The 25,590-nt window shown below is 43.7% G+C and overlaps 1 protein-coding gene across 1 annotated transcript in view; it reads right to left on the bottom strand.

Moving 5' to 3' along the window:
- Nucleotides 1-9,354: 9,354 nt before the first annotated feature.
- Nucleotides 9,355-25,590, bottom strand: part of DHX36 (DEAH-box helicase 36) — a 62,011-nt gene continuing 45,775 nt past the window's right edge. Inside the window, exons 14-25 of the mRNA XM_083177903.1 lie at nucleotides 25,163-25,227; nucleotides 24,205-24,348; nucleotides 23,607-23,724; nucleotides 21,355-21,453; nucleotides 18,975-19,148; nucleotides 17,333-17,419; nucleotides 16,634-16,717; nucleotides 14,709-14,808; nucleotides 14,537-14,627; nucleotides 13,074-13,194; nucleotides 12,499-12,651; nucleotides 9,355-10,954 (exon numbers count right to left, since the gene is read on the bottom strand). Of these exons, the coding sequence (XP_083034029.1) occupies nucleotides 10,769-10,954; nucleotides 12,499-12,651; nucleotides 13,074-13,194; nucleotides 14,537-14,627; nucleotides 14,709-14,808; nucleotides 16,634-16,717; nucleotides 17,333-17,419; nucleotides 18,975-19,148; nucleotides 21,355-21,453; nucleotides 23,607-23,724; nucleotides 24,205-24,348; nucleotides 25,163-25,227 (1,422 nt within the window). The 3' untranslated portion in view covers nucleotides 9,355-10,768. The remainder of the gene's footprint in view (nucleotides 10,955-12,498; nucleotides 12,652-13,073; nucleotides 13,195-14,536; nucleotides 14,628-14,708; nucleotides 14,809-16,633; nucleotides 16,718-17,332; nucleotides 17,420-18,974; nucleotides 19,149-21,354; nucleotides 21,454-23,606; nucleotides 23,725-24,204; nucleotides 24,349-25,162; nucleotides 25,228-25,590) is intronic.

The following is a 25,590-nucleotide window of genomic DNA, read 5'->3' as shown; positions in this document are numbered from 1 at the left end:
AAGTTTACAAGAAAGTCTGCCAGGAAAAACGTTCATTAAGTCCCCCAGGGCGAATGGTTTGAAGGCGATATATCCAGCGGGATTCGAGTTTTAAAAGCGCACAGTCTCTATCACCACCCCGGGTGGAGGGAGGGATATGGTCAATTATAATAAATTTGAAGTCACCCATAGTGTGATTCTTTTCCAGCCAATGTCTGGCTACGGGTTGGTCAGACTTCTTGGTTGACAATGCGATATTTATCGCTGACCGTATATATATATACACACAAGCACATTCTATATATAATCATCATCAACATAGAATTAAATCACTTTTGGTTTCCCATAAGGGGCTTGAAACATAGGAAACTACAAGGTCTCCTGTGTTCATTTATTCAAGTAGAGTTCTTTATATGATTTTATAGCCTTATAGAACCTATAGAATCTGCATAATTCATTCCAATATGTCCAACATAGTTCCATATTTTAACATCTCTCTGATAGGTACTTTGCTGGTAGAAAAACAAAAACGAATTGCCGCTCAATTCTTTTGGTTAATGACATCTCAATTCTATTTGCATGCATAGTTGTAGGAGTTCTTGATCCTTGCCTAGTTTCCTTCATATATGGTGTGTGTGCGCGTGTGTATATAACATATACATGCGCACACACACACACGTAGCGGTGCTTCCCCACTCATGTCTGGGACACGCGAGCCGGACTTCCTACCATTAGCACACTGGCCACCTGGAAGAACAGAGGCTTCTAGTGCCAGCATTAGGACAAAGCTTCTATATCACAAGCTGCCCACTCTCTTTGATAAATGTGACTTAGGTTTGTACTCCCTGATTCCCTCTGCCTTGCCCCAGCAGCTAAGGAGGACAATCAGAGAGATACTGTATCAACTTGCTCTGAGTTATTGCACACAAGACAGACGGGCAAAGATGGATGCTGTAAATCAACCTGAAATATGACTCAATGGAACACAATGTTTAAATCACTGGATCCAATTATTTATTGTTCGAAAATAGGAAGGAGAATTTTAAAAACAAGTCGGTCAGATCATGTTGTTTTCTTTTTACAACAAAGCAAAATGACATTTCGGATCATCCCATTGTCCCATTCCTGCGATATCAGTGGGTACAGACCTCTACTATGATTGTGTATCTGCAGTAGCAGACATTATAGGTTCTAGCAGATACTGACAATATGGTGAGGCTCAGGACGCCGTCATCTGTTACTCGTATAAGGGACATTGTTTACAACGTTTTGTATCTGTATGAATTATACGTCTGTATCATAAGTATGACCTTCCCTCGCTGTCACTCATTGCATTTACAGTGAGGGTCTTAACACTAGCAACTGTTTTGCAGCCAAGCGCTATGTGCCTTGTTTCTCTTGTTAAACATAGGTAATTTTGTAACATGTAAACTGGAGGACTGTCACTTATTAACTTCCATGTTAGATGAATGACTTTGTATTCAAGTTCTAATACAGAATTTTATGATTTATCATTTACCACTGTATATAAAAGATTTTAAGAATGTAATTATTTGTGTTGTGCATTTTTCGTGTCACAATGGGCTTCCAGTAGTGACCTTTTAACTGTGAATAGAGGTTTGGGTGACATATTCAGTAACACACAGGGGGGTATTGAATAGCCGTTAATGGGTCCCCCATTAAACATATGCTGTAGTATTGCTGTTAAGATTAAATACAATTTTGCATAAAATATATTAAAAAAAATTTGGGGCATAAGCTGAAGAATAAGAATTTTTTTAGAAACAATCTAATATAGAAAAGCAAAAATTTGTTCTTCTGTCTTTCTATACAAATCCATTTTTTTTTTACAAGCGAAGATGATGAAATTTTACACACGATCATATTAAAATACAGCCGTGGCTCCCTACCCCCCTCCCCTCTCCTTCATTCTGTATCCTCTTCCCCTTCCGTATGTAACACGGAACAAAACGCTTAATAAAAAAAATTATATTGAAAAAAAAAAAAAAAAGAAGAAAAATACAGCCGTGGCAACTAAAAAATGTGAAATCTAAATGAATTACTGTTCATTTTAAATTAATTAAAAAAACACAATTTTTTCTGTAAGCTCATTGTGGGGCTTCATGGCATCTGTATGTTCCAGCATTACTCCGCAATGCCCACAGCAATTTACACCAAACTTGGTACACATATGACTTTCAATCCGGGAACAAACACTGTGGGGGAAAAGACACCCATAGCACCCCTAGGGGGTGAGGCAACAGCCCAGAGTATTTCATCAGACAGCATAACTCTAGAAGGCCTAGAGCAATTTACCCCATATGTCGTACACAGATCATTTCCAATCTGTGCACAAATAGTGTGAGGATAAGATACCCCTAGCATCCCTATGGGGTGGGACAGCAGCACAGAGTATATCAGGAGACAGCATAACTCTGGAATGCCTTGAGCATTTTACACAAACTTGGTACACATATGAGTTACAATCTGGCAACAAACACAGTGGGGGTAACACACCCCTAGCACCCCCAGGGGTGGGGCAGCAGCACAGACTATATTAGGACATGCATGATATGTAAGTGACGACAGGGCTGCATGTGACAGGGGCAGTGACATGATGTGAGGAGGGGAATGGAAGTAGCACAAACCCAAACACTGAGAATTATATAGTGGTATTAGCAGGGCCCCCCAGCAGCACTGAGTACATGAGGCGATGCCTAATGTGCTGTGCTATATAAGTAACTGTAAATAAATAGAGAATTTCACAGGGGCACTGTTCTAATTTACCATCCTCATCCCGTAGTGAAGCATGGGTATTCTGCTAGTAGCTAAATAAGCCAATCTAGTATCATTTTATTAACAAACATGAGGATTTGTTAATATAATCATGCATCACATGGGATAAATAGCTTCTTTTTTTAGTACATTTTTTATTGATTTTTCACAAAAAATCCCCCGATACAAAACAATTTGAGCAACTGGAGCTAAGAAAGTGCTTTTGATAGTATGGGCAAACTGGAACTTACTAATTCCTTCTTTATTGTCAGGATACAGATGTATACACATACATCTAGCGCTAAACAGAGCTATGTCATGGATAAACTATTTATATAGTGATCGTAGATGGCGCAAAATGCAGCACAAAAGGTATAACTCCGAGATGTCACCTACACCTCTAAAACATAGACCGTACAAAAATTGGAGAATACTATTCGAAGGCGTATGGAATGTAGGCAGTCTCTTAGATCAGACGATCCTTAGAGTACATATGTGTGAATATCTTGCGGAGAGTGAATATATAATGTTATTAGTGATAAAGTCTGTTTAACTCAAAGATACTTTCAAATCGTGTAGCAGTGTAAAGTGATGGGCGTACCCCTACTCACGGTAGGTCAAATGGTCTTGAAGCTCATAAAGGTTTCTTTGTTCTTCTAAGAAGGCGTTCAACATCTAGCGGTCAGCCTCCAGAGAATGTTCTTAAACCAGGGGTATGAAGTGAAAAATGAGATTTATGTCTTACCTGGTAAATCTCTTTCTTCGAGGACATCAGGGGCCACAGCGTTACAGTGGGTAGTAAGGAGATGGGAGAGCACCAGCACCCTAGAGGTTAAACTTGAACTGCCTCCCAGGCAGCCGGGCTCCTCCCCTCCTCTACCCCGCCTCCAGGCCAGGAAGCTCAGTTTTTTTTAACAAGCCAAGGCAGGAGACAAGATAGAAGGAAGAGAAGCACCGCACAGAAACACATTCTGAACATGTTAGTACCCTCAACCGAGGGATAATATAACATAATCATAACTTAACCATAACGGAAGTAAAGCAGGCGCGGCAGGGAGGGATCCCTGTGGCCCCTGATGTCCTCGAAGAAAGATTTACCAGGTAAGACATAAATCTCATTTTCTCCTTCGGGAGACATCAGGGGCCACAGCGTTACAGTGGGACGTCCTAAAGCAGCCACCTATGGGTGGGGACGCGCCTGTGCCGCAGCCAACACACTCTGGCCAAAGGCCGAGTCCTGGGAGGCAAACGTGTCAAAAGCGTAAAAACGCAAGACAGTAATGGCGGACGACCAAGTCGCCGCCCTGCAAATTTGCTCAACTTTAGCACCGCCTCTTACAGCCCAGGACACCTCCACAGACCTAACGGAATGTGCCTGAATCCCTGCCGGAACCGGGAGGGAGGTGTCCAAATATGCCTGCCAGAGCGACTCCAGCGGGCAGTAGTTTGCGTAGAGGCGGGCCACCCTCTCATCCGAACACCATATAGTACAAAGAGAGAGAGAGAGTCTGACTAGTGCAACAGCCTAGAACGGTGCACATAGCACATAAATGCGCCCCGGCCGGACAACGTCCAAGGAGGACCAAGCCGTAGTAACAACAGACTGTCTAAATGCCGGAACAATAATGTCCTGGTTGACCTGAAAGCCGGACACCACCTAAGGTAGGTGAGAAGGGACGGTAGGAAAAACCGCCCGATTATAACCAAGAACCAAGGACTTACAGGACAGAGCTGACAGGTCAGAGACTCCCCTGGCCAAAGCTATCGCCAACAAGGAAACGATCTTCCAGGCGAGTCAACACAGGTCCACCGACCGCAAGGGCACAAAAGGTGGGCCCTGAAGAAGTCAGGATTAGAGAGATCCCAGGGGGCAACTGGGGTAACTAAGGGAGGCTGGATATGCAAGACATCCTGCAGGAATGTACAGACATCCGTCGACAGAGCCACCCGTCGACAGAACAAGATGTGCAAGGCTGAAATCCGAACCTTTAAAGATGATCAACGCAACCCAGCCTCCAGACCCTTCTGCAAGGACAGAACCCTAGCCAGGTAGTAAGTCCCGGAATCTGAAGCGTAGAGTTCGCAGCAGGAAAAAGTAAGCCCTCCATATGCGATGGTACACCCCATCTAGGGAGGTTTTCTCGCCCTGAGCATGGTGGAGTGAAACCCGCTGGGTCTTACCCGGGAGGTCTCAACAGCCACCCCGTCAAAGCCAAGTGCCTCAAAGCCGAAAGAGAGAGGCGGACCATGAGAGCATGCCTGTGTCCAGGGGTAAGCGAATAGGAGGGGCTACTGACTGCAGATCCGAAAACCAGATCCGTCTGGGCCAAGGTGGAGCAACCAGAATTAACGTGCCGCCCTCCGGCTTCAGCTTGCGAGACATTTGCAAAAGGAGGAAAGTGGTGGAAAGGCGCCATCAGTGTGGACGGCCACGGAGCGGACAGGGCGTCTACCAGGTAAGCCCCCCCCTCCGGGTAGCAAGACCAGGACCCGCACAGTGGTGGTTTGAGGGTATGGCGAGAGGCTGTCAAGGCCACCTCGGTTGGGCCCCACCGTTGTACCAGCATCTGAAACATCACTCTAAGGAGGGTCAAGTCGTCGGCATCACAGGTCTGACGGCCGAGGAAGACCGCCACCCAATTCTGGACTACCAGGATAAAAATTTCTGAAAAAGCAGGGATCATCTCTGAAAGATGCCGGATGCTTCTGTCATAGTGGGCTGACAACTAGTGCCACCCTGGTGGTTAACATATGCCACCCTTGTCGCAATGTCCGACTGGACTTGCACCGGCCAACCCCTAAGTTAGGGTTCCGCCAAGCGGACTGCCCGGAAGATTGTCATTAGTTCGAGGACGATGATGGAGGGCTGGGCCACTAGAGTGGTCCAGATACCCTGGAACGACCTTTGAGAAGTGACCACCCCCCAAACACGGGAGGCTAGCATGCATGGCTCCAGTAGCGAGGTCCCGTCCAGAAGCCCCCAGGAAAGGGGGGCCCTGCTGGAGACCAGGCGAACTTCTGGGCATGGATATTGTGGGAGGAAACCGGAGTACCAGGAGTAAACCCATGCAAGTCTGGGGAGAATATACAAACTCCGCACAGTTAGGGCCATGGTCGGAATCGAACCCATGACCTCAGCGCAGTGAAGCAGTAATGTTAACCACTACACTATCCGTGCTGCTCCTTGGACAGTATTGTAGAGGGTTGGCATGGAACTGAGCCTATTATGCCAATTCGAAGGCCGATCCACCAACCCCAGGGACCCCACGCAGGCATGCACAGACACCTGCCAGGGGGACAAGAGATGTCTGATCCTGGACTGTAGAGCCAGATGGCAATCCCCCAGAAGGGATATCCTCTGCCGAATGGTATCTAAACCGGCCCCCATATTTGGCACTGGCCCAAATAAAAAGGAACCCTCAAAAGGGACTTTGAGTTCAGGCCTTCCAAGAGCACAGACACTGGTATGTGTGTGCAGCTATGGCCGAGGGTGACCCTCTGGAGGCGATTGGTGTAATTTCTAGAGCCGTCACCCCCAGGTAAAGTGTCACCTGATACTCAATAGAAGGCAGCAGGGTTTCCTCCGACACCCCTTATGCAGCGTCCGCTGTGAGAGAAGTTGCTCACGCAACTAAGGCCTTAGCCACCCAAGCAGATGCCTGGGGCAGGAGTGCGTCCACTCTAGGGACAGTCTCCCAGGGGACTATGTCCTCCTGTGGAAGGGGGTAAAAGGAAGGGAAACCGCCGATGGCAAGCTAAACTTCCTGTTAGGAATCTCCCAACTGATGACCTTAGTTGAGTTCACAGATTTACGGAATAAACCCAGAATACACCTAGGGAGACACCCAAAGGTGTAGGCGGCTCAGTGGGGTCGTTTAAGGTAAGGACCTATTTGACAGCTGAGACCAAGGTCGGCACCTCAAGACGAGGTGGGGGGGATTCACCTTATCACAGGCCCCCCATCTTCCATACCGTCGTCGACGGTCCCCTCTAGACAATGCTAATCCCAGGTGTCCTCCTCTCTGTGTCTGCTGACGGAGGAGTCTGGATGACGGGGGTATCTGCGTCTACCTGCAGGTACAGAGCGCTTCCACTGTGCGGGGAGCTACACCCGCCAAGGATGGGGACGGCATTTCTCCGTGTCCCTCCTCACATGTCGCAGGCAGGCAGGAAGGGATCTCAGTGGCGGGAACTCTCTGTGTGTTAAACACAGTTCCCTGCCTACTGTCCCCGGGTGGAGAGGCTGATGTGGGGGGAGCCTTCTCCCCCTGCTGACAAATGGCCCCCAGGGAGGTGTCCACATGCGGCGCCGGTAAAAATGGCAGGGGTCCGGCGCTACCGGGCGGCCCCGCATACCGTTTCCCTGGTGGTCCAGCGGGAGCGGGTGGCGAACCAGCCGTCCGCTTGTCAGCGCAGTCGGCGGTCCCCCCCGCCGAACTGCTGCAGCCGCAATGCCCAGCAAGCGCAATCGCGCGCGCTCCCAGCGGGGAGCGCGTTACCTTTTGTCAGGTCCCCGGCGTCCGGTGGCGGCTGTGGCTCCCCAGTGCCCGGGGGCCGCTGCAGGTCCCCACCCTCGAGTGGCGATGCAGCTCCGGACCCGGGTGATGGAGCAGCAGCGCAGGTGTCTGTGCAGACCCCCAGTGCTGCTGCTCTGTCACTGACAGACGTCAGTGTAAAAGAAAAATTAAAAATAAAATATAAAAATCAAGTTAGGCTGCTAAATAGCAGCCCCTCTATTAGGTGCATCTGGCTCCTGCCAGCACCCGAAAAAACTGAGCTTCCTGGCCTGGAGGCGGGGTAGAGGAGGGGAGGAGCCCGGCTGCCTGGGAGGCAGTTCAAGTTTAACCTCTAGGGTGCTGGTGCTCTCCCATCTCCTTACTACCCACTGTAACGCTGTGGCCCCTGGTGTCTCCCGAAGGAGAAAACAAACAAAACCAATGTGTAGGTGTTTTTCAAACTGACTATATGAATTAAATTGTGGGTAGAGCTAGGAGATTGAATACTTCAATCCACAGCGTACCTCACTCACCAAGTGGATATATATTTATAAAGATGAAATCTTAATAGTCGTACCCCAACGCACAGAATAAGATGATGGTCTGTTCCTGTAGCGGTTTCTTTACAGGCTATGTCATGGTGTGACAGGTAGTGGAGTATCTTTCTATGCGATATTTTACATTACAGTGTTTTCCTGGAATACACTGTAACATAGCATTTTGTATATAACAAAAAGGATATGAGGCATGGCTATATTCTGTGTTATCAGCAAGGTATTATTTACATTGCGTCTTAAGAGAATTTTTCACATACTGTAGAGATTTGAATGACACATTTTCAGCATCAAAAAAGTTGATTAGTGTTAGCAAATTTGCTATTGGGGCTAGATATAAGAGATCACGTATCCCACAAAATGTAAATAGAATGAATTATGTCCATGATCTGTGTAAAACTCATTCCATATTGCAACCAAACCACATCATTAAAAAATTAAACACACCGAATGTCAGATGACGTTTCACCCATTTCCGTTTAAGACCATGACTCCTGTTACCGAGATGGATGGGAATTATTTCTTCATTGGAGATCTCACTTTAGGCAAATAAATCGTATTACCTAAATATCCAAACGCCTTCTTGCTTAGTATATAACCCCCCTAAAGAATACCCATGGAACATTGGTTAGGAAACTATACTATATGAAGGGAATGTTCAAATAGTTTAACATGAATTTTACTAAAACCCCATAAACAATAGATGAGAAATTAAAGAGAAATATCTCTTGGCATGCAAAATGCTGTTTATGATTCAATTATCTGCCACAGACATGGGGGATTCCCATCAAATGTAATGAAGTACTGCTGTACATGACATTTATACACAGATGTTCATCTCACAAACATTCAGCTTCAACAGTCATTGCCCTCCCCTCCTCTCAGCCTCAGAAAGTGTTAAGGTCAGGCGCAGTCACAGTGCTTGTGCGGGAGGGCTGCGCACTTGTTTATCTCTCAGGGGGCTACAATAACATCTTATTTATGTGTTAATGAGGTAAAACAAATGCACAGCCGCAACCATATCATGATGCTTGGAAATGCCGAACTGAGGATTTATTGGAGGACAGAATGAGCAGGCAGGGGGCTACCATAATAATGGGAGCACTTCGCTATTCTGTAAACAATGCGATTGCAAAATTTTCCAACTGCATCAAGAGAGGGACCCATGATGCAGGTGTCCTGTGCTTTTTCTTTAAAAAAACTGTACAAAATTTACACTTTTGGTAAACAGTAAACATTCAGGATAAAGTTACTTTTTGTAATAAGGTGAACCTTAAGGGGCATAAACACAGTGCGATTGTCACCCCATTTCTAAGTGATCTGACTAGATCACCTCGGGCGACGGCGATGCACGGTCCCACGCATCGCTATCGCCCGCAGGGAAAGAACACACAGGAGCTTCTGCAAAAGGGTAACATTATACAGCAGGGAAAAGGTCACCTGCGGCAGGGGCCAGACTCGAAATTGTTAATGATCTTTTAATGTGAAACATAAAATATACTCATTGGCTTAATGAAACTGATATCTTCTACAGAATGTTCATATTCATCCAGATTTGAAACCGTTTTGTTTATTGGTTATAGAACAAGATATTGCAGCTTATTCACCATATTAACACATACTGTACCAGGTTAAGGCTTTCCTGACATTAGTGTCATTGGGGCAGATGTATTAAACCTTAACAAGAGATAAATAGAAGTGTGATAAGGAGAGATAAACGTCCAGCCAATCACTTGCCAACTGCCATGTTACAGGCCGTGTTTGAAAAAAGTCAGTAAGGAGCTGATTGGCTGGGCGTTTATCTCTCCTTATCACACTTGAATTTATCTCTTGTTAAGGCTTAATACATCTGCCCCACTGTCCTTTAACACAAACGCAAGAATGACCCTGCTTGAAAGAAGTAAAAGAAGCTCTTACGCTGCTGGTTTTCATCTTCAGGTGGTAGACGAGCCAGGTGTAGTGAAATTCAGACTCGTCCACATTGACAGATTTGGGGTGATAACATGTAAAAAGGATAAGTTTAACTTTGTGGATCAGTTTTAGGCAATAACCTATATTTGCAAATATAAGCTATGTATTATGTGGAGGGAACATAACCACTTGTGTGGCATTCGCTGTCTTTATTGGTCTGCTCCCAATGTTCAGTATGGTGTCATCTGGCTGCCAGTGGTCTGGACCGACTAATATGTGTGCTGACCGGCTGACATGACAAATGCTGTTGGCACTGGAGGCAGGCCGCAGATTGCATCAGTCCACCAGATGGAGAATCGGATGCAAAAGGTTTTTTGTTATGTTCACGTTACGGTAGATACAGTGTAGGGGTTACAGTTGTATCTAGTGGTTAGATACATTTACTGGGAACTTCAGTGATTTAAACATAAATAATATAAACTTACACATTGTATGGTGCCCATTAAACAATCATTTGGTCAGGCATAAGGTGCCCATACACGGTACAATTGCAGGGTGCAATGAGATGCGCGCTCCCACGCACATCCCATCACACAGCTCAGAAAGTATGTGCTGCACATACTTTTTGTACTAGATGGCATCTCATTGCATTGCAAAACGTATGTGATGCGATCTAGATCAAATTGCATACAATAATTGTACCGGGCACCTTTACAGCTGCTATTCAACAAACAAAACATAAAAAAATAAAAAAACTTCAACTAGAAGGAGCTAAAACTTTTCTATTTACCATCTGCTTTCTACTGGCACTTAGATTGCAGTCGGACATACTTTTTCACAAAGTAATGCCATATCCTAGTGACGTACAAAATCATGGAAAGCATCACACAACCCAATAACGGTCCAGCCTGGAAATGTGTTACAGTTGATGTATTTACGCTAATTGCTGACCAACGAGCAGTTCTCCGGAGACGCCTGCTTCATGGCTCATATTAGGGAGCGCTAGGTCTGCAGGGCAAGTTTTTGTTTTCCCCCCACTAAAAAGTGGCAGTGTCACCTAGAAAATCCACCCTGGAATCGAGGGGCAAAGTTCTTGGCTTCTCCACTCTCTTGTGTGGTTATCAGGTCAATAATAGCAGAGAGAACAGCACAGTCTCGTGATTTGGTTTCATTCCAGTCTACAGGCTGAGGACTTTCAATCTTATGTTGCAAGAGAACATCGAGTTCTGCCTTCAAATCCTACAATATAAAGGACAGAACAAATGCATGAGTGACCGCGTTCCCATTACTGTGCTCTCACTTTACATTGATCATTTATAATCTGGCAGAGCACGATCTATTTGATACCTCTGATCGCTTCAATGCATTACAGTTTTCTCTTGCATGCACACCAATACAACGCAGATGTATTTGATCACCCCATGTAACCACTACATCCAGACCCTCTTCTCAGGTTGCAGAGGCTGTAAAGCCTTGATACAGTCCAACTTATCATCACGCTCTATGGTGATGGACTTCATTTCTTTCATTTAAAACTTCCCTTACAATTCACTTTAAAATCTAATCTTAATTATTTACCTCAGTTAGATTCAAAACTTTGCTACCCACCACAAAAGACAACAATATATCAATTCACTGTTGGATAATATTGAACCCTAGAACAGAAACATAAATATGCTAATGATATAAGAAAAAGAGGCAACAGCCATAAAGATCCCAGTCAGATACATTTTTGCTGTGGGATAATTTAGCTTTGCTGAATGTTCCATAGCATCAAGTCTTGTGTAATCTCTACATACAAACTAATGAGGGGGAGGGGGCTACACACGGGGAGATGTGCTCATGAGTGGAGCCACTCGCTGCTATTGCCCCTACATACAGAGCAATGCGATCTAGTGAGACTGCTTAGAAAATCCATAAGATGTGATATATCACAGAAGAAAGCTCTTACGCTACAATGTCCATTCCAGTTCTGACAGTATCCCATGTCTTACTGCATACTTTGTTGAACAAAACCCCTCACGCAGCACCAATGAACTTGCTACATCAGCTACTGAGTAACCCTGCACTGCAGCTCTGTTCCTGAGTCCAGGAAATCTCTTTTGGAAGACAGAGACCCTGGCCTTTACACTTTCAAAAGATTTAGGAAATTAGCCTCCATTTTGTGATATGGCGCCCATTGCTGTGCCCTTTGTATCTCCAAGTTAAAGATATCTCATACCAATATGGTTTCCTGGACTCAGGAAAGGAGCTGCAGTGCACAGAGCTGATGGCTCTAGGGCAGGGCTGGGCAACACCAGCCCTCCAGATGTTGATGAACTACACATCCCAGCATGCCTTGCATCAGTTTCAGCATGGCCACATAGCAAAACGAATGCAAAGCATCCTGGGATGTGTAGTTCATTAACATCTGGAGGGCCAGTGTTGCCCAGCCCTGCTCTAGGGACATATGCCGAGCAGTACAAGACTGGGGAAAGACGTAGGGACTAATTTCTTATGACCACTTCTGTGTGACATATATTCCGGCACAGCACCAGTGATATACTTCTGTTGGGTTTAGCTCCTGTGGAAGCTCATTTTGTCCAAGAAGGGAAGATGCTTAATGTATGTTGGAGGATTAACAAGGACAAAGATATGGAACATATAAAAGGAGGATTAGGGATTGCATACTGTATGTTGTGTTGCAGTTCAGTGAAGAATACCAGCCACAAGTTAGATCTGAGATATTACTATGTATATATATTTACACATGTATCATACAATTATTTTTGCTGTGGTATTACCTTAACTAAATGTGCAATTCGTTCAGGTGACTGGAATACAATCCACTCGTCCACTGCAATAGTGTCCTGTTCTTTATCTTTCTGGATGGAAATATCTCCCCCGAAGAAAAGGAGCGAGTATGGAGAGACTTCTGTACAGTCATAGAGGTAAATCTGTGCAATTATTGGTGTAAGCAAGAAGAATAGGATGTCAAAGTCACACTAGATGATATCTCATGTATCACTCTGTCTAGTGTATAACATATGTATTAGAATTCTCACACATCTACAGCGCCAAAAGTAAAATATTAAAGATATTATCCCAGTGACTACATAATGAGGCAGATGTATTTAGCCTTAACAAGAGATAAATGCAAGGGTCATAAAGAGAGATAAACATCCAGCCAATCACCTGCCAACTGCCATGTTACAGGCTGGGTTTGAAAAAAGTCAGTAAGGAGCTGATTGGCTGGACGTTTATCTCTCTTTATCACCCTTGCATTTATCTCTTGTTAAGGCTTAATACATCTGCCCCACTGTCCTTTAACACAAACGCAAGAATGACCCTGCTTGAAAGAAGTAAAAGAAGCTCTTACGCTGCTGGTTTTCATCTTCAGGTGGTAGACGAGCCAGGTGTAGTGAAATTCAGACTCGTCCACATTGACAGATTTGGGGTGAATGTTGACTTTGCCGTCTGATTTTGTATAAACCTTTGCCCTAATGAAAACAGAATATAGATTGGTGTAAAATAACTTACCATAAGTAATTTGGTAGAAGGTGTTACACTTGTAGGACAGAGTGTCATACCTCAGCCAGACAGTATAACATAGATATAACCAGTGCTGATGTGGTGTAGGAAGTGTGGCTGTAGATACACTTGTAGGACAGAGTGTCACACCTCAGGAAGAGTCAGCATTACATAGATATAACCAATGCTGATGTGGTGTAAGAAGTGTGGCTGTAGTTACACTTGTAGGACAGAGTGTCATACCTCAGCCAGAAACAGTATAACATAGATATAACCAGTGCTGGTGTGGTGTAGGAAGTGTGGCTGTAGATACACTTGTAGGACAGAGTGTCACACCTCAGGAAGAGTCAGCATTACATAGATATAACCAATGCTGATGTGGTGTAAGAAGTGTGGCTGTAGTTACACTTGTAGGACAGTGTGTCATACCTCAGCCAGAGACAGTATAACATAGATATAACCAGTGCTGGTGTGGTGTAGGAAGTGTGGCTGTAGTTACACTTGTAGGACAGAGTGTCACACCTCAGGAAGAGTCAGCATTACATAGATATAACCAATGCTGATGTGGTGTAGGAAGTGTGGCTGTAGTTACACTTGTAGGACAGAGTGTCACACCTCAGACAGAGACAGCATAATATAGATATAACCAGGGATGACGTGGTGTATAAAGCGTGTCAGGTGTTCTACTTCTAGGATAGAGTCACATCTCAGGCAGTGACAGCATAACGCAGATGTAACCAGTAACACACTCAGCATGCCTTACCTTACCTTACCATAGCCAAGTGAGTCAGAAAACTATACAGTAATGTATACCTGCACTGTCAAGTATAGGGATCCTGCTGCTGTGTATAAGAAATTAAACTGTACACACAAATGCATTGTTTAACCCCTATCATGTAGATCATCTGTAATGTACGGCATCTTTAGTAACTGTTATGCATTCTAACACTCATTCAACATTATAAAATTACATTTTTAGGAGTGATGCACATGGGTCCGAGGCAGAATGTGCCATGTTGGTGGTCACTGGGTGCCAGAGAAACGGTCCGAACTCTGGCACCATGCACCCTATAACCATTAATTGTATTGCCTGTACTGAACGCATGCCAATACAGACCAAGACTATGAATAATACTATGGAATGTGAGTGTTTGTGACCGTCAGAATCCACTGTTCACAATGAAAAGGCACGGTTAGCCCAGGTCACCAAACCCACAGCATAATGTGTATTTAATGCTTTTGTCACACAGCATTAAAAACTAGAAAATAAAGAAGGTAATTGTGAAGCGAGACTATAGCTGCACCACTTACGCCTGTCTTCTTTTACTGAAGCTCGGTCTAATTTTCGCCACTTTTGGATATAACCCGGCACAAATGACAGCCTTAATTAGCTTTTCATTATCTACAAAAAGAACAAATATGTAAACACAACAACAGTGAGACTAATAAAACACGTTCCTGTGTGTGCGACATTCACATGTACCTGAATTAATATTAGATTTGGGGTCCTTTGGGTTCTTGCTGCTTACAAAGCCTGCTCCTAGCAGATGCTCCGCAAACTGCCCTTTCATGTTACTCAACATCTGAGGAACAAAGGAACTGTTACAGTACAAGGAAAAGGAATGGAGCTTACAGGTGGAACAGTGAGTAATGAATCATACGCCTCTTCCAGAAAGTCATTCATTTGTAAGCACCATAAAACTCGGCATCGCCATATACTCAGTTACATATCATGTAAAACAGTACAGATGAGGTTGATGATTAGCAGACGAGATAGCATATGGATTAAAGCAAGGAAGGGCTATAAGTGGCCTTCCAGATAATATGCGACTAAACCTCCCAGCATGCTGTGCATCAGTTTTGCTAAAACTGTGGCAGGTTGTGTATAGTTCAACAACAGCTGGAGGGATGCTTATTGCCCACCCCTGGTTTAGAATATAGAGATGGGCAGGCTCTGATTTACTCTGATTTCAAAGCAGGATCTTATTCGCTATCAACTGTCAACAACTGTCATGTGATTTGGGATAGCCAATAAGATTCTGCTTTGAAATCAGAGTAAATCAGAACCTGCACATCTCTAGTTTAGAGGAAGAGAGAAATGCTTACACAACTGAAGACAGTGGTATAGCAGTGTGGGCAGAGGAAGACTACATAGTAAAGGTTGCTGTGGTCAAGGCAGGAGATGAGAGAATGGATAAGGGTAAAGTAACAAGCTGGCTGAGCAGGAGGGACTTATGCCAGAACTAGGGACTGGATATGTCGCCTTCATATTATTCCTCGACTCCGCCTTCAGACTTGGAGAAAGGGGGAGAGAAATGAACCTTCAACGTAGCCTTGAATAAAAGGACTGCTTATGGGGGCAGTTTTAGTGAAATGTGATGTGTGGAAGCAGAACTGCCGAGGGTGAAGGAGAGATCTCATGGAAAGAGATTGGGACAAGAGGTTGTATACAAGCAGCTCAAATTGGACGCAAAGCCATTATTAGTAGACTGATGTAAAGGATGGACTAATAAAGTTTCTTGGGAATATGCTGTATGAAGGTGGAAGGTAAGGTGTTAGTGGATGGGGATACCTTGAAAAGATTAGATAGATGGCAGCAAGTATTGGATAAAGCAGGTGGAAAAGGTGGGATTACCGAGGATCGCGAAGACAGGATACATGGGAACGGGTAGGAGAAGAGTGTGAAGGTGGTGGTGGTGCAAAGAAAGGTCAAGAAAAGATTTCGGTACTTGTTTCCTAGAACGGCGCCCACGATTTTGATCTTAGGCATCGCAAGGAAAAAAAATCACGTCGGTCGCATTGCATGCGGCCAAAAAATCGCATGCGATGCGACCGACGCGGATACCGCGATTTTACATAGGGTACAATGTTAAATGGCCCACAGACCCCAAATACCCACCCTGAAGTGTGAAATGGCCCCCCCAATTGTTAACGCCACCCCACGATCAACGTCAACCCGAAGCGTGGCGAGTGCAGCAAGCCCGCGAGGGGCGGCGGTACGCGTCCTCCGACCTTTTCATACCCCCGCTATCCACGTCGGCGTGGAGTTGAGAATAGAAAGTATAGCGAGCGCAGCGAGCCACCGAGCCCGAAGCGTGGCGAGCCCCGCGAGGGGACGCGGATACCTTCACAGCTATACGTGTCCCCTCGCGGGCTTCACAGGTATCCGCGTCCGCTCGCCTCACGCTTTTACCATAGATTTCTATGTAAATCACAGACATTGCATCGGTCGCATCGCATGCCATTTAATGGCATGCGATGTACATGCGATGCCCGCGATGGGTGCCGTTCTAGGAAACAAGTACCAAGATTTCTTCATGGATGGTGCTTCTTTAATCTGTACTGTAGATGACAAAGGAAGAACATTATTTTATGCCAACATTAAAGTGGGTATACTGGAGACCTTACCTTTAGTGAGTTAGCTGACAGAAAGTTGTCCCAACAGTAGTCCCTCTCTGCTCTAACGCCGCACCGCTTTGAATGCTCCCAGCCCTAAGAAAGCAGACAGGCGTGCATTTAAAAGCAGAGACAAAAAGCTCCATAATAAACATGGAAAAAAGTAGCCTGCCAATTACGTACTAGATTTGCCATTTGAGTTTTTCAAAATAGGTGTGAAAATTGTCAAGAAAACATTTGTATTCATCAGAATGACCTGTAATGGTAATCTTTTTTTACACAACATTTTTTATTTCAATTTATATAACAAATGTGAGTGACGCTGGTATTTTTAGGGAATATTTTGAACAGCTCACAAAGATGTTGGCATTCAAACGGTTGAGAGGGCCCCATTTATCAATAATAAAAAAAAAAAAAGTGGCATTTTTTCTTTAGGGTCACTGACACACAAATTAAAATGTAGGGACAGGCAATGCAGCGCTGGGTTCCCATTGCGGGGATTTGGGACCATACTGCTCTTGTGGTCTGTAGCTGGTGAGTGCACTACAGGGGTAAACAGCGGTTTACTGCTGTTTGTTTAATACTGTAAGTAGGACAAGTTCTAAAGGGGTTATGCATCATTAATAAATGGGGCCCTGAGCTGGTCACAAAAACGAATACACTGACAAAGAACACACTGCTCAGCAACATATAAAGTGTGCCAGTTCTCACCGAGAGTGCATTGACAACCGTCAGATGGTCACTTTTAGTGTTCCGTGACAGTTCCTTTCTTCTTGCATCTGCCAATTTCTCTTTACCCTTGGAAAATAAAAGTAATAGTCAGTACAATTGCTATTCATTGAAACTAAAGACCACTGCACATGAAATAAATGATTTTCAGAAAGATATTATATAATTTGTGGCTGAATGGTTCTTCTTTTGCTGTGAGAAGTGTAGTTTCCTGGTGCTGGCAATAACAGCAATGGTGTGGGGATGTCATCTCAGGATTATGCAAGTAGCAGTTGCAGATCTCATCCTACTATGGTGCCAGATTTCTGCTTGTAGTTCCCGGCAATCTGTCCCTTTAACATTTTTATTTTATTAATGTCCCTTGTGCACTGAAAACACATTTTATGGTATACGCGGGATAATGCACTCCGTAATACGTGGTTCTGACCACATGACAAATTAGTACAAAGCTTTAAGGCCCATACAAACTAGAGGATATTGTGAACAATATCACTCAGAAAGGGGCTTCTGCTAGGTATCGTTCACAATATGTCTAATGTGTACACTCAATATTGTTAATGACGCGTCGTAAACGATGATTGATTTCTTCTGAACATATCAATTTAGCTACATAGCCAAACGACCTGCCTGTTCAGCGGTTCTCGGTGACGTCACTGAACGATATCGATGACTGATATTGTTCCGAGTGTATACGCAATACCGGGAACCACATACAATATTGTTATTAATATCAACCGCGGCTCCAGTCATTACTGTGTATGGCGCTTATGGCCAAAAGATATTATTCAGATCTTAGAAATGTAAAATAGATAAATGACAAAAATAGGAATGACATAACCAAAGAGGAAAAAGTCTCCATTGACGTAATAAAACCAACTCCATCCTATAGCCCATGTCACCTGATCACGTGCAAGAAAAAGGTCCAAAGTAGCGCGAGTATGATACATACCTCCAGCAGTGCTTATACTGTTGTTATATAGCATTAAAAGGTGGCCATACACTAGTGCGACTTGTATGGCCAGCCGATCCCCTTGAGCTGCCCGGGACCTTCCTGGGTGGCAGGATCGCATGCGATACATTACATGCGGTCGTTTGACATGTGATGCATCGCATTCGACCCCTTTACCTGCTGGTCCGACCTCCGACTCCGATACGATGTGCATGGGAACAATTTGGCCACTTCATACCTGAATTCACTGCCCAATCTGTCGGAATCTGGTGAAAAGTGGCCAAGTCGGACAAGTGTATGGGCACCTTAACACAAGGTTGATTATGTGTACACAGCTTTAAGTTTATTTAATTAGTAACCAATAATCTTGCAGGATGGGAGACACCAGCACCTAGCAAGGTTGCTGCCGACTGCCTTATGTAAGGTTTGTGTAATTCCGGGAATTTGTGTGCGGGTGCACATCAGCCTAGGATTTATGATCATGTTATAACCACATGCAGCATTGATGTATGGAGGTACCATAACCCTAAATATTAACCCCACAATAATAAAGGACGACCAGTCCTATCACAGCAGCAGTGAGATAACAGATGCAGCAAGACATACTGTACGTAACAGAGGAAAAAATGCACCAAGGAATAGCAGAGGTTCAGATATTCCTAAGTGACAACTTACCAAAGGAATGATAAATGGGTCTTTAAAACTGAGACTTGAAGCAATTGTTAGGACTGGATCTAAACAACAAAAAAGGGCTCCAAACAGAATCATTTTGCCAATGTGTGGCTCAACGGGCAAGCGCGCCAAGTGGAAGCCAAGTGGAGTCAGTTCTTCTCTCCTATCTAGAGCATTCTGTAAGTAAATGGAATGATTATCATTACTTAATGTTCCACTGCCACCTACTGCAACTATCATTTCGGAAGTGAAAATGTGAATGAGTATCTGCCAGTGCATTTGGGCCATACCATCAGTCACCTCCACCCACCAAAATGACACCTACTTTGCAGTTAGACTCTTCTGTGGGGGTCATACATACCTCTTTACACTATCAAACATTAGGACTGCCCCATGAATAACTGAAATGCTAGCCCAGGTATGGTACACAAACTATGAAGTAGATTTATACAGAACCTCCCAATTCTACTGTGAGTATCAAATACTAATTATTTAATGTTGTGAAAAAAAGAAAGCCTTTCATAGGCCTTAACATTTATAATATGGCGGTATAATAAAACACTGCAGAAGCAGTTCCCAAACTATATACCTAGGCACACCCTAGGGTGCTGTGGATTGGTGGCCTAGAACCAAATTAAATTATTTATAGTGAAAGCGTTAGGCAAAAATAGTCCTGGTGAGTGGCACATAACATATAAAACATGTGGACAATCAGAAGCACCCCTGTACACAACCACATAATAAGGGTGACAGGTAGGCACAATTTACTTCATATAATATGGTTTTCCAAATTTATCAATAATGAAAAAAAATTATAATAAGTTTATTCAAAAAGTGCAAAAAAACAATGCTGATAATGTAGGGTGCCGTGATTTAAGACAATTTGGGAATCAATGCACTATAGCATTTACATATACCAATAGTTTTGGGAATGACACAAATATTGATTAACACAGTTTGCTACCTCAGTTTTTATGATGTCAGTTTGTATTTACAGCATAATGTTAAGAGGGTGTTCAGATGATTTGCAATTATTTCAAAGTCCCTCTTTGCCATGACAATGAACTTAATCCAAAAAACATTTACACTGCATTTCAGCCCTGCCATAAAAAGGAACAGCTGATATCATGTCAGTGATGCTCTTGTTAACACAAGTGAGAGTGTTGACAAGAACAAGGCTGGAGATAACTCTGTCATGCTGATTGAGATAGAAAAACAGACTGGAAGCTTTATAAGGAGGGTGGTGTTTGAAATAATTTTTCTTCCTCTGTTCACCATGGTTACCTGCAAGTAAATATGTGCAGTCATCATTGCTTTCACAAAAAGGGCTTCACAGCCAAGGACCAATTTATTAGGTCATCAAGAACTTCATGAAGAGAGGTTCAATAGTTGTGAAGGCTGCTTCTGGGTGCCCAAGAACACCCAGCAAGCACCATGACATCTCCTAAAGTTAATTCAACTGCGGGATCGGGGCACAGCAAGTGCAGAGCTTGCTTAGGCATTGCAGCAGGCAGGTGTCAGTGCATCTGCATGCATAGTAGGGCAAAGACTTTTGTAGGATGATCTGGTATCAAAAAGGGCAACAAAGAAGCCACTTCACTTCAGGAAAAACAACAGGGGCAGACTGATATTCTACAAATGGCACGAGGATTGGACTGCTCAGAAAAGACAATTTGGCTAAAGCTGGGTACACACTCAAAGATTTATCTGGTGGGAACAAAAATCTGAAGATGTACAGTATATGAGCAAATTACAATCAACATTTGCTCCCAAATGATGAAAAATAGACACAAACAATTGCTTTATCAGATTGATTTAAACAGTTTGTCTGACTGACCATTGTGTGTTTTCCAGCATTTGGGAGCACATTTTTGCATTTCCTTTGCTCCCATATATTTCCAGATTGTTGTTCCCACCAGATATATTGGGGAGATAAATCTGTAGGTGTGTATACAGCTTAAGAACACATCCATGAATAAAGCATGGTATTAAAACATCTTCAAATTTTGGGTCCATGGCCAGGAAACTCCCCAGACCTTAATTCCAATGAGAACTTGTGGTGAATCCTCAATGGACAAACAAAAACTCAAAAATTCTGATAAACTCCAGGGGTGGAAAGTAATAGAACATGAGAATCAAAAAGTGAGAGATTTCATGAGAGCTTTTCCATTTATTTTAAGCAGAACCCCCCCCCCCCCTTTGACACTTATGTACTGGTTGTCATTTTACTGCACTATACCATAGGACAAGCTGGAAGAAAGGTCCAAAAAACATTGAAGCAGCAAACTTTGTGAAAACCAACACTTGTGTCATTATCAAAACTTTTGGCCACAGCTGTAGAATGCATTGTATATACATATATACCCACTGAATCTGTACATACCAGTTCCATAAGATGATTTATTGCCAGGATTATGGCTTCCGGTGACGGTTGGTCCATCACCTTTCTAAGGAAATTGGCAATACCTCCAAGTTTTAAGATCTATAGCAAGAACACAGATTATTTAAGACAACAGTAAACATGTTTCCGATGTGAAATTTTAGCATGCGGAGAACAAATATGACATTAATAACTCTCAGTTAGCTGTCTGTTTCCAAGATATAGCCCATGACGTAGGGGTATTTTGTTAAATACCAGGGAATTATGGCGCCTAGTGAATAGTAAATACAGGAATGCTGAGTCATTGTCAGCCATATTTTGTGTATTGTCTGCGTACATTTTGCATCAAGTGAAGGTTGAGTGATGTTCCTTTCATTTGTTTATGTGGTGATTTACGATAAAAGCCAGACTGTCACATAAATGTGTTAACATTGCTTACAATTTATTATGTGTTTGGTAATGTGACATTTTCCACCCAGAAATGCCAAATGACCCTGTTCGTGAGGAATCTTTGCTTGCCAGTAAATCTGTCAACTTCTTAAGGATAAAAACTGTGAAACCTCCTAGGTTAATGATAAAGCAGCTTGGGAATCCTTTAAAATATGTTTTGCATGGCTTCTTAAGTAACAGAAAAGCTGGAAACTAGTTTAGACTATAAACAGCCTTTTAGAAAAGTCTAATCAATTAGGCTGCAACAGGTCACTCAAAAAACAATTCCTCGACTCTCATCTGGACACCTGACAGTGTCACGGGAGGTGGAACACTTCTATGCTTACTGACTACTGTTGCTCAGTTACAAGAGATCCCGTGGCAGCCATAGCACTGAGATAATTGTTCCTCTCCTTTAGTTTGGACAGGACGTTTTCTACTCTTACCCTGGTGTGCCACCCCATCTATACAGAGGTAAGCCCCCAAAAATACAAACGAATAACACCCTCCTTCTTGCTAAACTACTGTGGTTAGGAGACCGGAGAAAAGACAAGAAGGAAGGGGAGGAGTGAGGCTCTATACACCATGTGGGCGGTCCCTAGAAGAACTTCTAAACAAGGGGAGAGGGTGGATATCCCAATGTTATAGCTGCCATGGGGAATGTAGAAGGAAAGCTCTCTTAGCAATAGGCTGCTATAGTACATAGTTCTTTCAGTTGCTGTTTTGTTTGGTGTTCTTATATGTGATTGTTTTGTTTATGTGATATGTTATTTTGGTACTCTTTACCTAGCACGGCGCCCGCGATTGGCATCGCGATTTCCCATAGGGATCAATGTTAAAAGTGTCAATGGACGCGATTTTTGTGTTCAATGCCTCAATGCCCGCGATTTGTCCATAGGAAACAATGTTAAATGGGCCACAGAGCCCTTATAGTCCCCCTGAAGTCTGAAATGGCCCCCACAATTGTTAACGCCACCCCACGATCAACGTGAACCCGAAGCGTGGCGAGCGAAGCGAGCCCGCGAGGGGCGGCGGTACGCGTCCTCCGACCTTTTCATACCCACACTATCCACGTCGGCGTGGAGTTGAGAATAGAATAGTGTGGCGAGCGCAGCGAGCCCGAAGCGTGGCGAGCCCCGCGGACACCTGTGAAGCCCGCGAAGGGACGCGTTTACCTGTGAAGGTATCCGCGTCCGCTCGCCTCGCTGCGCTCGCCACACTATTCTATTCTCAACTCCACGCCGACGTGGATAGTGGGGGTATGAAAAGGTCGGAGGACGCGTACCGCCGCCCCTTGCGGGCTCGCTGCGCTCACCACGCTTCGGGTTCACGTTGATCGTGGGGTGGCGTTAACAATTGTGGGGGCCATTTCAGACTTCAGGGGGACTATTTGGGCTCTGTGGCCCATTTAACATTGTTTCCTATGGAAAAATCGCGGGCATTGAGGCATTGAACACTAAAATCGCGTCCATTGACACTTTTAACATTGTTCCCTATGGAAAATCGCGGGCATCGCGTCGCACCCGTTTTTTTAGTGCATGCGATGGCCGCCGTGCTAGGTAAAGAGTACCATTATTTTTGTTAGGTTTGTCATGAAAAGCTCAGATCATTTTCAAATAGCTTTTTGCTGTGACTATATTACTGATATACATATAGTGCCAGCAGTGTAGTTCATAAACCAGAGCTAATATAACATTCTCAAGTTATATTTGTTCTAGCTATACCTCAATTTAGAAAAGTATGACTATTTTTAGAAGGAAACAAATGAAGAAAAAAAATATATATCTTTCTTGTATAGTGATAAATGCCTTGCATAGAGCCGATACCTTAATATGCAGACAGAGCTCTTCCAGTGGTGTTCTGACAATTTCTGGTAGCTGGTAATCATCAAGCAGACTGTCCCTCAGCCTGTTGTATAGGTGGTAGCAGTACCCTGGCTTTACTCTGTACAGAAATAGAACAGCATTTAGTAGGTTTCTATACCAAGACTCACCGGAATAGCTTCTTTCTGAACACAATGCTGATGATTTTATGTAAGTATTATATCAACAGCAAGATGGTTATTTTCATTTTCTAAATTGACCTGCAGAAATACAGGATCCCAAATGAGAAAACTTTTAGTCCAGGAGGTCCAAAGAAAAGGATCTAAGGCAATGGTTCTCAAACTCGGTCCTCAGGACCCCGCACACTTCACATTTTCCAGGTCACCCGACAGGTGCACTCATTACTCACCGACACATTAAGAGAGCCACAGGTGGAGCAAATTACTTCACTTGCAATTCTGCGAGGAGACTTGCAAAACATGCACTGTATGGGGCCTGCGAACCGAGTGATCTAAGCAAAACCATGCAAAATCCTTTTCACATCAAATTCATTGGAGAAACCACCGGGTAACACGTAGAAGAATTCCCCACTATTCCTCACCTGCCAGCACGTCCTTTCCTCTGCTTGGCATTGGCATGGCTAACCCATTCGGCAGTCATGGTGCTGATGTTATTCTGGGTGTCATAGTGGGTCTCCTTTATTTTGCCGCCATCTATAACATGAACTACGTCATCTATTGTGATACTAAAACAGAAGACTACAGTTATATCAAAGGGAAGATTCCACTTTATAGGAGTAGAAAGTATGTTGTTTTTATTTAATTAAACGTAGGCTAAACAGGTCTACACTAACAACCAAACCAAAAATCCCACAGTAATGACTGCACCCATCACCCCACTAACGTGAGCAATGTCACTAAAAATGTGTGTGAAATAATGACAACATGCTCTTTTTATTCTTTATGAAATGCCATATACAGTATCATGCAATACAGAACAGTTATTTGTCATGAGATAATCAAAGGGAACTGGGAAATAACCAATTGGACTGAAGAAATTCTGTAATGTTTATCTGTACTGTATAATTCTACCGGATTCAGTACGAAATCCCGGCGGTCGGAATCCTGACTGCCGAAATGCCACTAAGGGGGAGCCATGGATCGCCCCCCATTGCGGGCAAGCTGCGCTCGCCACGCAGCAGGCTCGGCACACTATTTTATTCTCCATAGAGGGAGAAAGTGCCGGCATTGCAGCGGTCGGGATTCCGGCGAGCCGGGATTTTGACTCCATCCACTTCTACCACATGGCACTTTATGTAAGTCAGTTTCAGGAACAGCTCAATTAAGGGACATAAGAATAAAATACAATCTACGCCATACTATATAGTGAACAAACATGTATATACTTAAAACCTGGACTCTTGGGGAACCTTGCACTACTTGTAGTTAAAAAAAAGGTACAGATAAAATGTTGTAGGTGTATATATAGTCTATGATGTCCCTCTCCTTACAGATTTACTGACATCTACATCACTACCTTCCTCTCACCATCATTCTTACCTGGTCTCTGCAATGTTGGTGGAAATTATAATTTTCCGAACTCCAGGAGGTGGTGTTTTAAAAACCTGATAATGAAAGTAATTACTATTAGAGCTATTACTTTGTTTTAATGTGGTACTCCACAAATCATTTCACTAAATCTAGCTTTTTTGGATGCTATTTACCAACAATAAATTGAGAAACTCAACTAAAAAAAATGAACAAAACTAAAACAAAAGACCAATACATTTAAAATATCTACACAACCATGACATAAGTGTCAGCAACACCATCTACAAGTTTATCTCTGTAGAGCAGGAGGCAGTGCTATAAAGCGGCTGTTAGTATTTTATAAGGCACTGCAAAATAACGGTTACATGGCACAACAATAAGGCTCTAGGCTAGATTTATCAAAGCTTGAAGAGCGATAACGTGGAAATAAAGTACCA

Source organism: Crinia signifera, chromosome 3 (assembly GCF_055691185.1).
Source record: "Crinia signifera chromosome 3, ASM5569118v1, whole genome shotgun sequence".
NCBI lineage: Eukaryota > Metazoa > Chordata > Amphibia > Anura > Myobatrachidae > Crinia > Crinia signifera.
This window is presented reverse-complemented; position numbering and strand designations above follow the sequence as displayed.